This window comes from Cyprinus carpio, chromosome B6 (genome assembly GCF_018340385.1).
Source record: "Cyprinus carpio isolate SPL01 chromosome B6, ASM1834038v1, whole genome shotgun sequence".
Taxonomy (NCBI): Eukaryota; Metazoa; Chordata; class Actinopteri; order Cypriniformes; family Cyprinidae; genus Cyprinus; species Cyprinus carpio.
In genome coordinates this window covers 2804389-2819158 of record NC_056602.1, presented here as the reverse complement: position 1 = coordinate 2819158, position 14770 = coordinate 2804389, and the positions used below count along the sequence as shown (strand labels likewise).

The following is a 14770-nucleotide window of genomic DNA, read 5'->3' as shown; positions in this document are numbered from 1 at the left end:
AGTGGCAAAGAATGGCTTTCATTTAACCAAGCACTCAGAGATAAAGATCCCCATTTTTATTTTTCTGACTCATTCCAAATTGGTTTGATCTTTGCTCTTTCTTTATATTCAAAGTCTATCAGTGGAGCTCTAAGCGGGTGGAATAATAGAGAATGAAAGACATTTTTGTAAAGCAAAACAGGGATATAGAGTGGCTAAATGTGTGATGTCTGAATACTTCAACACTAGAAATCATCCAAAGCTCACTATTTTATGTTTCATAAAGTTCAAATATATAATAATGGGCTCCTCACATTGTGCTTACCACTGGTTTAGTGTGTTTTTAAATCCTTGCTTATGGCCATTTTTAATTCTGGTTATGCCTGGCCTTTACATAACTGAGCTCAAATTTCAGTCCTAAAATTCTAGTGTGAAACAATTCTGGAAGATCCTATAGATGGTTGACTACTCGTCCAACTAACTAGTCAATTAGTGATTCGGTGGCAATTACAGTGCTGCTTTTAAAACTTCTTCAACCTTGAGCGGTTGAATGCTGAACGAGTTTCACTCTGTGAGTCCAAATGCTCAGGTTTCATTGAATTGATCTGCATCCAGGATGCATATAGGGGTGTTATATTTTTTTTAGAGCCTTTCATATGACACACAAATTTTTATTTCAGTTTCAAAAAGCCCTTTATAATTTTTATTTTTGTTCAGAGGTAGTTTGCTAGTTTTAAAAAAACTGTTAAAGAAAGTTTCTTATTTTTGCCATCTAAATAGAAATTAAAGTGTCTGCTTATCACACAGTCCGTGGTGGAAAATGTAAATAATGTTTCAAAATATTGTTTCCAAACAAATGACCTTTTCACTTTATGAAAATCTTTATCAGATTAAAATGGGCTTAGGGTTTTTAAAACCACAACAGAAACATATTGACATTGTTCGGCCTTCATAATGGACATTAAAAGAATAATTCACTCAAAAATTAAAATTCTGTCATTTACTGACCTGAAGATGAATGTCAGATGAGTTTGCAGTGACATAATGGTTTGTAAATGATTACACTTTCTGGGTTTTGGATGAACTATTCCTTTTGATTATACTTTGGTTGTTGTTGGCGTGCTGCTTGACGTCAGTGATTAAATGCACTGCTAATTAACCTCTGTAATGCCGTACGTCTGGCAGAAGTGCCGCTCCTGTAATGTGTTCTTACTCACATTGACAGAAATGAGCCGTTTAAATCTCATCAGAACAGAATGCTGAAAATCTGGTGCTGCTCAAATGATTCACGCTGATCAGATCAGACAGCATGTTGTTTAATATAACTCGTTTAACGCTTAAATTCTAAACATAGTTTAAACAGTCACATGTCTCTCTCCGGCTCACTCTCCCTCTGGAATGTGCTGTGTTTGGTTTCGCCTCTGCCCTGAGCAGACACATAATCAGCAGTCTGAAAACATCTCTCTCATACACACACACACACACACACACACACACACAGCATGTCTATTGTTGTGGTGTTATATGTGTGTGTGTATTGGTATGTCCCTCTGCAACATGTTTAGTCTTGCATTAGTTTTCACCTCACTAGTAAAGTGTGAATGTTTGTTCGTGTTTGTGAGAGAATGTAATTACTTTAGCGCACACACTTTTGAGTGAACGTAATGCTCATCTTGTCTGTGTGACCCATGAGGATTGAGAGAATACTGCATCAAATCAGCCGTCAATCGAGTGTGAAATAGCAATGGGACTAGAGCTCTGATCCTAAATGCAAAAAATAATAATAGGCGCTCATGACCTTCTGAGAGGCCTGCTTTGGGCCAAATAATCACAAATTATCACATACATATATTGTGTTGGGTGAGATAATCGCCATGTTTAGAATGAAACCATCATATTTAAAAACGTGATATTAATCATATTATATAATAGAATATAAATTGTTGTTTCTACTGTAAATCTATATCATTAGATCTAGATCTCCTTCAATGCTTTCAAAATCATTACTTTTTAAAATCATTTTGCTTCTGTATTTTAAAATATATTTGTATAATAACATTTTAATGACGTTTATTATTTATTGAACAAAAAATAATTATTTTATTTTTCAAAATAAGCAGAAAATAGTACAAACTTTGCTAACGTGATTGTTTTGAACAAGTATTAACTTAGACATTATTAAAAAAAAAAAAAAAAAAATTTAGCTGAAGTATGTATCAATACTGTGTGCCTTTTGCCCCATGCTGGTGAGTCACCTTATACATTTATAAGATTGTTAAACAAAATAGAGTTGTAAGATTTATTTTCACACAAAATCTGTTGCTCCATTTAATGTTCAATACAAACGTATATTTTTTTTCTTCAATTATACATTTTAGGTGCAGTGAAAAGCACATTTTTTACTTAAGGTGTGCCTTTAGCCTCATTTTACTCTACTGTATATCTTTACAAAGAAGGCAGTTCTATAATTCATTGCATTGCGCTTAGTGTAAAACTCTATCCAGTACAAATTTCTGCTGTTTTCTGTACAGCCGTTCACAGGGATTTCCTTTACGCTAATAGTTTAAAGTCTGACTACACAAGGCTGATATTAAAATAAGCTCATCTCATGATGGCATAAAGACGTTGAATTAAATTACTTTTGATGTTTTCAGAGCGATAAATAAATCCCCCAGCCGAGCTTTCAGTGTGTGTGCGAGTGTCTGACTGCTTGACATCAGGTTTTTAGCTCAGAGGAGAAAAAGCGAGTTTGCTAAGTGAATTGATGCCCATCTGACTCCTTCCTCTTTCCTTTCTTCTCTCTCCTTTCTTCCTGCTGTGAGCTAGAGACTCTTCTGGATGGATTAAGACAGAAAGAAAAACAAAGAGAAAAGGGGAGGTGAAGAGAGAAAGACAGAGAGAAAGAAAGGTTATTGATGTGTGTCTGGGCGGCTTTAGAGGACACACACACACACACACACACACACACACACACACACACACACACACACACACACACACACACACACACACACACACACACACACACACTTAGCCTTCTGAATGAGCAAATACCACAGACTGTTGTTTATATATAAAGCAAAGACTAACCTAAACTCTAACCCTAAAAGAACATTTCACAACATTTAATTTAAATCATTTTAACCTTCTTGACCAGAGGAAGGGTTTGTCAGATTTAGCTCACTTCAGGAGTTTTCTTTTCCAAGGTACAGTTGTAAAGTGTGGCAAGTTAGCCAAAAATATTTTGCCCTTTGAACATTTTTTAAAAACTTTAAGCAATGTTTGTTTAAACTTCTTTCAAAATATGTGGTTGTGAATAATGAGTGGAATTTTGTGAATGGACGGCATTCACGTTCTGTTCTTTCATTGGAGTTGTGTGGGCACAGATTCCGTCAGCGAGGAACTTCCTGTACACTGGCAATAAAACAGAACAGGATTCTGGAAGTAAACAATCCATTCAGAATCTCTGTGTATATCGATAATGATTTAGAATGAGCTTCAGGTTACGTAAGAAATGCTTCTGTAGAAGCCAAAAAAGTGATGTCAGTAAGTCACGACAACTTATGTTTTTACATTTCTTTAATCAAACAACTTCAGCAATTTCAACTTTATTTTTTATTTTTTATACGAGATCTGGATTTTCTAAGTAAGTAAGTTTAATATACATGCTAATCATGCTAGAAACATGCTAGTTATTTGCTCTTCATGCTACCAACATGCTAGTCACTTGCTAATCATGTTAACAACATGCTAGTTATTTGCTAATCATGCTAGTGACATGCTAATCATGCCAGCAATATGCTAGTAACAGGCTAATCATGATAAAAACATGCTAGAAACAAATGATCAGCATCTATCTAATCAATCTAAATTTTCAAACTTCAGCTTTTGCAACTGCTTTAAACTTTCAGGCTTTCCCAAGCCAACCTAAAGTTTGTCTTGACAAACTATTTTAATCTAGTTTAAATTGAAATTACTAATGCAACCAAGTTGATTATACTTAAACATTTAAGACAGCATAAGTTTTTAAGTTGAAATAGGTGAAAATGTTTTACAGTGTAATTTTTAAAGTAGTCGTGTAAAATCATTATTCAGTTCATTGGTTTGTTTTATAGGATGAGTAATTAATTCATTCATTCCAAACACAATACTCTACTAATGCGATAGTTTCCAAAATAAAATGCATGCATAAAAATGGTGAATACATGAAATGGTGAAATAATTATTGGAAAAAGTCTATGCATGAACACTGTTTAAATCTTTGGGTATTTAATATATATAGTAAGGGAAGTCCTTAGGGGGAAGTCGTGGCCTAATGGTGAGAGAGTATGACTAAATGCAGAGCACGAATTCTAAGTATGGGTCACCATACTTGGCTGTATGTAACTTCACTTTCACTTCTCTATCTATCTATCTATCTATCTATCTATCTATCTATCTATCTATCTATCTATCTATCTATCTATCTATCTATCTATCTATCTATCTATCTATCTATCTATCTATCTATCTATCATCTACATTTACATTCATCAAGAAGAAATTGAATTGATCAAAAGTGAGAGTAAAGACTTTTATAATGTTGCAAAAGTATTCTATTTCAAATAAATGCTGTTCTTTGAAACTTTCTATTCATCTTTGAATCCTGGAAAATAAAATGTATCACGGTTTCCACAAAAATATTGGGCAGCAAAACTGTTTTCAACATTTATAATAATCAGAAAGGTTTCTTGAGCAGCAAATTAGTATATTAGAAAGATTTCTGAAGATCATGTGACACATTATGTGTGTATTGATGCTGAAAATACAGCTTTGATCACAGATTTTAATTACATTTTAACATATATTCACATAGAATACTGTTATATTAAATTGTAATAATATTTTTTTATTATTTTTAATCAACTAAATTCTGTGGTAAGCAGAAGAGACTTTTCAAAAACATTTTTAAAAATCTTACCAACCCAATACTTTTGAACGGTAGTGTATATATCACATAAATAACAGATACTTTAAAGTCCGTTGGGAAATGAAATGAACAGTAAATTGGTTTTATAATTATTGTAAATATCTGTTAGCCTTTTCCCACTGTTTAACGTTCATGTTCTTACGTCCACTTTCTAGGATTTCCTGCAATACAGTGACCTCATTTTGTCATCCATGTGATAAATAACCTTACAGCTGTGTGTGTGTGTGTGTGTGTGTGTGTGACTTCCACTGATATTGTTTTTAGGAAAACCTGCTGTGACAGTCCGTCTTACCCAAGCATTGACCTTTAGGTGGAGTCCCTTTTTCTAACCCTCCCTCCGTTTGTCTCTTCCAGCCTCTCCAGATCGACGATAACTTCTGCGGGCAGGATTTTAACCAGCCTCTAGGGGGCACCAGCACTATCGAGGGCATTCCGCTCTTCATAGACAAAGATGACGGAATGACTTCGGTAGCTGCTTATGATTACCGCGGAAACACGGTGGTTTTCGCAGGAACACGCAACGGCCGAATGAAGAAGGTAAGAGTCGCAGAATTTCACATCTTATGGTCTTTGGATACTCTGTGTGCATTATAGGTATCTTCTGGGGTTTTATTTTAGAGAACCTCCTTGTTTGGTTGACTTAACCTATTGCAGAAAGCAAGAAAATTGTATTTCCTAAAGGGTTTATGATGCAGTCTTGGTGTTTTGTGTCATAAGTTTGTTTAAAGTTGCTATGATGATGGAGAATTGTTAGGCTTTGAGAAGCGGAAACCATCAGACAACTAGTTAAACTGACAAATCTGTTAAAGGAAACATTAAATCAGGTTTAGTTTCTTCATGTGTGACTGATTTGTTGATGCATATTATTCCAAGAAATTTCTTTTTTCGTTTTAAATACAAATGACTTGTATGATAAACTACTTCAGGTTTAATAGAAACCATCAACCAACTAGTTAAACTGAGAAAACTGTTAAAGAGAACATGAAATCAAAACCGATCCGGTTTAGTTTCTTAATAGATGTTCCTGCTTATATTCTGAAAGATCTATCAAATTTCCTTGCTTCTGGAACCGATTTTTATCTGATATCACTTAGGCTTGAACTGTTGGTTAAAGTTAACAATGGCAAATGCTGTTTTAATGTTGCCTTTAAAGCTAAAGCATGTTATTATCCAGTGAGGAATGCTGATTAAGTCAGTTGTTGTGCTTGGGACTGTATGTACATATTAAATGGTGTAGATGTCTACAGCAGATGTTTGGAGATGATTGAGACCTTGCATGCGATAATATAGCATTCACCATTAAATGAATCACAGATGCACACGTTATTTTTATTTGTAAGACTTTTTGAAAAACAGCTGGAGCTTGAGGCATTTCTGAAGTGGGACAGTGTGCTTTGGCTCAAGTATTCAAGGAGTAGTTTGGCATCGTGGTTCATTTTTGCGGTTTTGAAGTGTGAAATGTGCAGCATGCATCAGGTGGGTGAGTGTATGATGAGCTCAGATTGAGGTGCTTTCACCATGGTGTGTGTGTGTTCACACTCACTGGAGCATCACATGATGGATTCACTGAGATGTGAAATGGAGGACAGACTCGGTCCATCCCTGAGAGACGGACTGAAGATGTGAATGAAATACCCAGCAGCTTATTGTCATGTATGACAGTCAGTCACAGAAGTGCTCTTCTCACACAGCATCGTGTGTCTTTAGTTACACAAATAATCTTTCCCTTTTAATGTTTCAGGTTCATCGGTTTGTAGCATTAGGACTCTTTTCATATTTAGTCTTTTAGTGTGAACACAAATCAGTTCAGAATCAGAGTTTCAATGCAGAAGTAAGCCATTTACTGTGAATGTGTGAGACTTCAGATTCATTCACTGCTGAATACCTAGAAAAATAACAAAAGTGCAGGGAAACCCTAAAACTATTTGCAATACAAACAAGAGTGCTTATGATTATTGTAATAAATTAAAATAATGTTATAGCAAATGTCAATTTCTTTTATGCAATATCGAGGAGCATAACAGGCTATAATATAACACAAAAATAATATTATTTTTATACAGCTAAAATAACTGGAAGCATCACACATTCAGGATACAGATATGCTAGTGTCCGCTCGTACATTAAAAATAAGTGGTCGACCGATATATCGGCCGATATTTAGCATTTTTATTTGCCCAAATAATTTTTTCTGTTTGAACAACATGTTGTAAGCAGGACATTTATTTTGAATCAAGAAGTTATAAGTTAGAATAAAAGAAATTAAAAATATAAATGTTATTTTTTTAGTTTTTAAATTATTTTATCAAGTTCAAATAATGTTTGTCTTCAATGTGATTCATTTTAAAATTTAAAAATGTAAGATTTATTTTATTAAATATGTAAAAGAAATTTAGTTGCACAACTGCTAATCTCTGAATTAAATAGTGTGATGTGATATACGTCATTAAAAAATATATCGGTTGACCATTACTCTTATACATTTATCTTAGCTGTTTGGGCACGAGGAGCCTGTCTTGAGCTCTTCCCGTCTGGGTTTACCGCACTAGATGATTCAGTCTGGTCAAATCAACAACAGATGGACGAGCCAACTGGGCCGAACACACACACACACACACACACACACACACACACACACACACACACACACACACACACACACACACACACACACACACACACACACACACACACAGACATGCTGTGGTCTGAAGTCACTGTAAAGTCGGCCAGCCCCGCTCTCTCTGTAATTATGTTGTTAATTATGGCTCCAAACTGCTGTGGATTCCTCCGTTGATCTTTTCTGGTCTTGAGTGTCAATAGCAGGTGTTTGTTGTTCCTCTTTTACCACACACCCAGAATACAGTGTCAAGTATAAAGCAAAACGAATATAAACAGTGATTTTGATGCATATCGTGTCATCAGACGCTAATCCTGAGGGTTGGTTTGAACTTTGCTGTTTTTAGAAGTTGAACTTCTTGTAAGCTCAGGATTGATCTACTGACCCACTGACCTCTTGACCTCCATGACCTCAGCAGATGACAGTTTATAGAGACACTTGATCTCTGTCTCGCTCACTCTTTCTAATGTTGTCAGTGATGGTCACTAGTAGTGGGTGCGTGCTTGTACAGAGTTTAAATCACTGTTATTAATGGTGTTATAATTCACCACCCTGCATCACGTTTGCTGAATGGAATTCATCATTTGCTTATTAAATATAAATTACTATGTATGTATGTATATATGTATATGTGTATATATAGAGAGAGATCTCTCTCTCTCTCTCTCTCTATCTCTCTATCTATATATATATATATATATATATAGATATATAATTTTTTTATACTATATTTATATATATAGACAAAACACCACATATATTATTCAATACAGCTTGAGAAAAAAAAAACAAAATCCACACAAAACACCACATATATTATTCAATACAGCTTGAGAAAAATAAATCATCTATAACAGTGCACAAAACATCTTCATAATTCCATACATCTAAAAAATACCCTCAATATTTATTAATTTATAAAACACAAATTCATGTCTTATTCTTGCTTTAATAAGACTTCTGAAAGTACCATCCACATCATTTTCTTCTACTTTTTTTCCTTCTAGTTAGAACAATTGCGGTCTTTGTTTTGCCAACAATAACATTTAATAAACGCCCCTTTTTTCCTACTTTCTTTCCAATATTTAAAACTATAAATAAACCCAACATTGGAAAAAACAACATTGAAACCTACAAAAATTTCTTGAAGCCTTAAAAAAAGATTACAATACAAAAAACAATGGAATATTGTTTCTCTATTTTCACAGAAAGGGCACTTACTTTCAGCAGATCGGTTAATAATACTCATAAATGCATTCACAGCAATAATTCCATGTAATAATTTATATTGCAGGTCTCCAGTAATTTTAGACAGTGGTGGTTTATACAATATTCTTCATTCAGGTTTACAATTCTCATCAACCCCAAAGTGTGATTCCAAGAGAGATCTGTTTCACTCTTGAGCTTCTCTCATAAAGTTTTTTACCCACAACTGAGCATATTTCCAAACTCTTTGCTCTCATATCATTAAGCAATAACAAATTATGGAGATGGTAAACAAATTAAATATTTTTTTTTTTTTTTTAGTGTTCAAGTTTTTAAATAATTTATTTTACATATTTATGATTTAATAAATTATTAGCTTTTTATCAACTCACAGATCCACTGCAGTGATTGCATTAAGCCCAATTTGGGAAACCTTGGATTGGTTTAATTTTCAAAGCATTTTATGAGTGATAAAATCATGTTTACTTTCTCTTTGCTTTTTCTATCAATATGGTACATTTATTGGCAAGTTTAAAACAAGTTAGATAAAAAGTAATTAGTAGTAGTCATAAGTAAAAAGTAGTCAGAATACATTAGCTATGTACATTTAACATGAATTATTCCTCAAAGCGTGTGTCTCTTCTTTATTCATTTTTTTTTCCAGAGAGATTATTGAGATTTATAATTAAACCCAAACCCCCTTTTTGTTTTATCCTCAGACAGCTGAAATTTTGTTCAGTTGTAGCTCAAACAGCAGAGCATACCGCTGGCAATGCTAAGGTCATGGGTTCAATTCCCAGGGAATGCATGAACTGGATAAAAGCATCTGCCAAATGCATTAATGTAAATGTAAAATCCATCAAAAGGAAATGACTGGGTACTAGTAATAGTGACACTGGACTTAATAAAATGGTAAAAACAGACAATTATAATAAAAGATGGGTGAATAATGCATTCTGGGAATACACTGGGTTGTAGTTACGGGTTTGGCTCAAAGCACACACACACACACACACACACACACACACAGGAGAATGCTGTGTTATCGCTCGTCTTACATGCAGTTCAAAGTGTTGGCTGTGATTGGAGCAGCGGAGGTTAATTACACATGTGTGCACATAGCAGCGCTGCTGGGTCTTGTGTGTGTTGTGCTGAGCTCTACACGTCTGTAATTAGTGTCTCAGCGTGAGATCTGGCTGAGAACACACACACTCCGTCGTGAACACACCGACTCACTCTGGTGCATTTCCCTTTGAATGATTATTGATTAGTACTCTGATTCATCAGCATAGATTAGACAGTGATGGATTAATACAGATGGCACTGTGAATGTTATGACAATCAGCATCTGTTCATCTGTTGTTTTGCAGTGTTTTTGTGGATGATGCGTGTTGGATGGTTGTTTTCATTTGGTGTTATACACTAGCATTCAAAAGTTTGGAGTCAGTAGGTCTTTCTTTCTTTCTTTCTTTTTTTACGAAGAAATTAATACTTTTAATGCATCCATTCATCAAGGATGCATTAAATGGATCAAAAGTGACAGGAAAGACACATGTAATATAAAAAAAGCATTCTGTTTCTAATAAATTATGTTCTTATAGCTTTCTTTGAATCAAAGAATCCTGAAAAATAAAATTTATCACAGTTTCCACAAAAATATTGTGCAGCACAACTGTTTTCAACATTGATAATAATCAGAAATGTTTCTTGAGCAGCAAATCATCATATTAGAATTATTTCTGAAGATCATGTGACACTGAAGACCTGGAGTAATGATGCTGAAAATCTGATCAGAGCAATAAATTACAGTTTAACAGATATTTACATAGAAAACTGCTATTTTAATTTGTAATGATATATCGCAATTTTTACTATATTTTTGATCAAATAAATGCAGGCAATCCAAATACAGTTTTATGTAACATTTAAGCAACATTTGCTTTCATTCTAAGACATTGTTGAAGTGAATTACATTTTTTTTAACTTTTATTAATGTTTCAGATAGTGATATATTAAGACTATATATTATATTATATATATATATATATATATATATATTATATATATATCTAATATATATATATATATATATATATATATTATATATATATCGATATATAATCAGAACAGATCTTCAGTTAAAATCTTTTTTAGCTGAATAATATTGGAAAAGTGGAAAGATTTAAACCTTTGATAGAAGCTCTTTGAATATCTAATTGAAACTCTGAAGAGAAAGTATGGTTTTTATCCCTCTTAGCAATATGACTACGAGTATTCAGTTTCACTATTGATTGAGTATCATAAGTGCAAGTTCACCAAAATAATACTTAAGTGTAGTAATGAAGTACAACTCCTGCAGTATTGGATCTCTGACAGCTGTCAGGTTCATTGTGCTCTGCTGATTATGTTCCATGATGTGGGATGTAAATTCAATTACAGTCTCCATGAACGAGAGGAGCTTTAAGAGGATCTCATGCAGAAGAATGAATAAGAAGATCATCCCCACATAACTCACAGTTTCCATTCATACACAACACACACACACACACACACACACACTCACTCAGTGTAGTTGTCCACACCAACAACCCCTATACACACACGTACACACACACACACACACACACACACACTCGATCAGTGTAGTTTGTTGTGCTTCTTTCACATGACTCTTATTGTAATCATGACTATTTAAAGCTGACTTTTGACTGTTTGGTGTTGTGTTTACATTTACATTTTTTTCATTTTCCAGACACTTTTATCCAAAGCGACTTTCAGTTGGGGGATACATAAAGCGATTCTTCTTAATGAGGCAAACAGACAGAGGAAGAGCTTGTAATAGCAAGTTTTAGACATTGTTCAAATAAGTACAAGCTAGAAAGGGAAGGAATAAATAAAGAGAAAGACGGTTTTTATTTAATTGTTTTTTTTTTATGATGAAGTCAAGTAGCTTAGAAAGAGATGAGTTTTCAGCTGGCGCTTGAAAATTGTCAGGGATTCTGCATTCCGGATAGGGTTGGGAAGATCATTCCACCAGCCAGGAATGGTGAACGAGAATGTTCTGGAAAGTGATTTTGAGCCTCTCAATGATGGTACCATGAGGCTTCGCTCACTAGCGGATCTCAGACTTCTGGAGGGGATGTAGATTCGCAGTAGTGAGTGGAAGTAGGCGGGTGCTGAGCCTGAGGCTGTTCTATATGCAAGCATCAATGTCTTGAACTTGATGCAAGCCGCAACCGGTAGCCAGGAGATAAAGAGAGGAGTAACATGGGCTCTTTTGGGCTCGTTGAAGACCAGTCGTGCCACTGCATTCTGAATCATTTGTAGAGGTTTGATTGTGCTTGATGGAAGTCCAGCCAGAATAGCACTGCAGTAGTCCAGCCGAGAAATGACAAGTTGTGCAGCATGCTGCGTTAGAAAGGGCCTGATCTTTCTGATGTTGTGCAATGCAAACCTGCAAGATAAAAGTGAAAAAAAGTGAAAGTGATGTGACATACAGCCAAGTATGGTGACCCATACTAAGAATTCGTGCTCTGCATTTAACCCATCCAAAGTGCACACACACAGCAGTGAACACACACACATCGTGAACACACACACGGAGCAGTGGGCATCATTTATGCTGCGGCGCCCGGGGAGCAGTTGTGGGTTTGGTGCCTTGCTCAAGGGCACCTCAGTCGTGTTATTGCTGGCCCGAGACTCAAACTCACAACCTTAGGGTTAGGAGTCAAACTCTCTAACCACTAGGCCACGACTTCCCCTAAAGACTGATTGAGCAGTCTTTGTCAAGTCAAGTCACCTTTATTTATATAGCGCTTTATACAAAACAGATTGTGTCAAAGCAACTGAACAACATTAATTATGAAAACAGTGTGTCAATAATGCAAAATAACAGTTAAAGGCAGTTCATCATTGAATTCAGTGATGTCATCATTCAGCTCAGTTCAGTTTAAATGGTATCTGTGCAATCATTTGCAATGTGGTCTTTGAAGGTCAGCTGGTCATCAAAGGTTACACCAAGATTTCTGACTAAAATTGATTGGGTAATTGTAGAAGAACCTAGCTGGATGGAGAATCATACTGTAGAGTTGGAGTGGGAGGGAAGACAAGAAGCTCAGTCTTTGTCAGGTTGAGTTGTAGGTGATATTCTTTCATCCATGCCGAGATGTCCACCAGGCAGCCTGAGATACGTGCAGCTACTGTTGGATCATCCTGGTTTTGAAATGAAAGATAGAGCTGTGTGTCATCAGCATAGCAATGGTAGGAGAAGCCATGTGCCTGTATGATGGGACCCAGTGATGTCTTGTATCTGGAGAAGAGGAGGGGTCCAAGAACTGATCCCTGAGGAACCCCAGTGACCAGTTGATGTGCTTTGGATACCTCCCCTCCCCAAGCCACCCTGAAAGACCTACCAGAGAGACAGGATTCAAACCAGTGAAGTGGAATCCCTGTGATGCCCAGTGATGAGAGGGCAGACAGGAGGATCTGATGATTCACAGTGTCAAGAGCAGCTGATAGATCCAGCAGTATAAGAACTGAAGATTTGGTGTTGTTGATCCAGGATAAATGCTTCAGATCTGGAACTGTTTTTTTAATATTATTTATATAAAATAATAAAAAAATTTTTTTTATTATTTTTTTTCTCATGTTTAGTTATTTTAGTATATCGTTGTTTTATGTGCTTTTGTAATTTTTTAATATTTTTTTTATTTCTATTTAACTTTATTTTAATTTAGTTTTAGTACTTTAGTAAAATAAACTTGCTTATTTTACTTCTAATTTATTATATATATATAATATAATATATATATATATATATATATATATATATATAATATTTATAATTTTTTTTTGGATAACAACAACACTGGTCAGTTATAACATTACAATACAATACAACTTTATTACCAACCATGGTTAAAATTGTTTTTGACTGTAGTGTGAACTGTGAGCATATATTTATTAGTTAGTTATTAGTTGGTCTGTTTTTAACAGAATCATCAGGGACATACTTTGTCATAGTGAAAAGTCATTGAGTGTCAACTTTGAGTGTGCAAAATTATTCCGAGACACTCAACGCTGCCAGTCATGCAGTTTTTAAGTCTGAATTCAGTCTAAAGGTTCGTTCACACTAAGAACTGCAACTATAAAAATAAGCATCCACATCGATGCACGATAATGTTCTGTTTATTATAAGTGTGTGCTGCAGTTTTGTCGTTTGCCGCTTTACATGCTCGAGCTTTTTAAAGTCGGTGTGTAGTGTGACCGCAGTTGTAGACGACTGTCTGTGTGTGTGTGTGTGTGTGTGTGTGTGTGTTTGTGTGTGCAACTGTCACATGGTGATCATATGCCATTGGATGTTCCCGTTTGAACGTTCCCACGGTCGTGTCCTAAACATACACACGGACGCCTCGAGACCATCTCACAAAGAGCGCAGTGTTCATCACCTCACACACAAACAGACACACACACACACACACACACACACACACACACACACACACACGTGTGCTTAGACACAAGGACGAGCACAAAGACACATCTGTCTGTCTGTGAGTGTTTGTGAGTGTTTGTGTGGTGTGTTGTGTTGTTTCAGGCCTGGATGAGAGTCAGACTAAACACACACTCTTTCCTCTTTGACCTTTAAATATATTCAGTTTTTCTGTCTGTGTTCAGAGAGTGAGACAAGACAGGACAGGACGGCTGAGTTAAGTGATGCTTGAGGTGTTTTTGTGCTGTAGGTGTGAGAAATCTAGCAAACACACTAGTTTGTGTGACTTCCTGTCTGAGTACTGTATGTCACATGATCTTCCTCAAAGTTTTTGTCAGTTTGTCAGTAATTTATTAACACATTCTCATATTCACGGTTCTCAGATGTCGGTAAAAGATCACATGACACAGGTAAACAAATCAGATGTTTTGTGCTTTTTTTAATAAGTCCTTATATTTAAATGTTTTAATTTAAAATTTGTCTTTTTTTAACATTTTTATAATTG

The 14770-nt window shown here is 35.2% G+C and overlaps 1 protein-coding gene across 1 annotated transcript in view; it reads left to right on the top strand.

Moving 5' to 3' along the window:
- Positions 1 to 14521, top strand: part of LOC109053297 (plexin-A1-like) — a 38461-nt gene extending 23940 nt beyond the window's left edge. The window contains exons 3-7 of the mRNA XM_042725206.1: positions 5303 to 5485; positions 5967 to 5968; positions 7507 to 7543; positions 14371 to 14382; positions 14516 to 14521. Coding sequence (XP_042581140.1) covers positions 5303 to 5485; positions 5967 to 5968; positions 7507 to 7543; positions 14371 to 14382; positions 14516 to 14521 — 240 coding nt within the window. The remainder of the gene's footprint in view (positions 1 to 5302; positions 5486 to 5966; positions 5969 to 7506; positions 7544 to 14370; positions 14383 to 14515) is intronic.
- Positions 14522 to 14770: the final 249 nt, after the last annotated feature.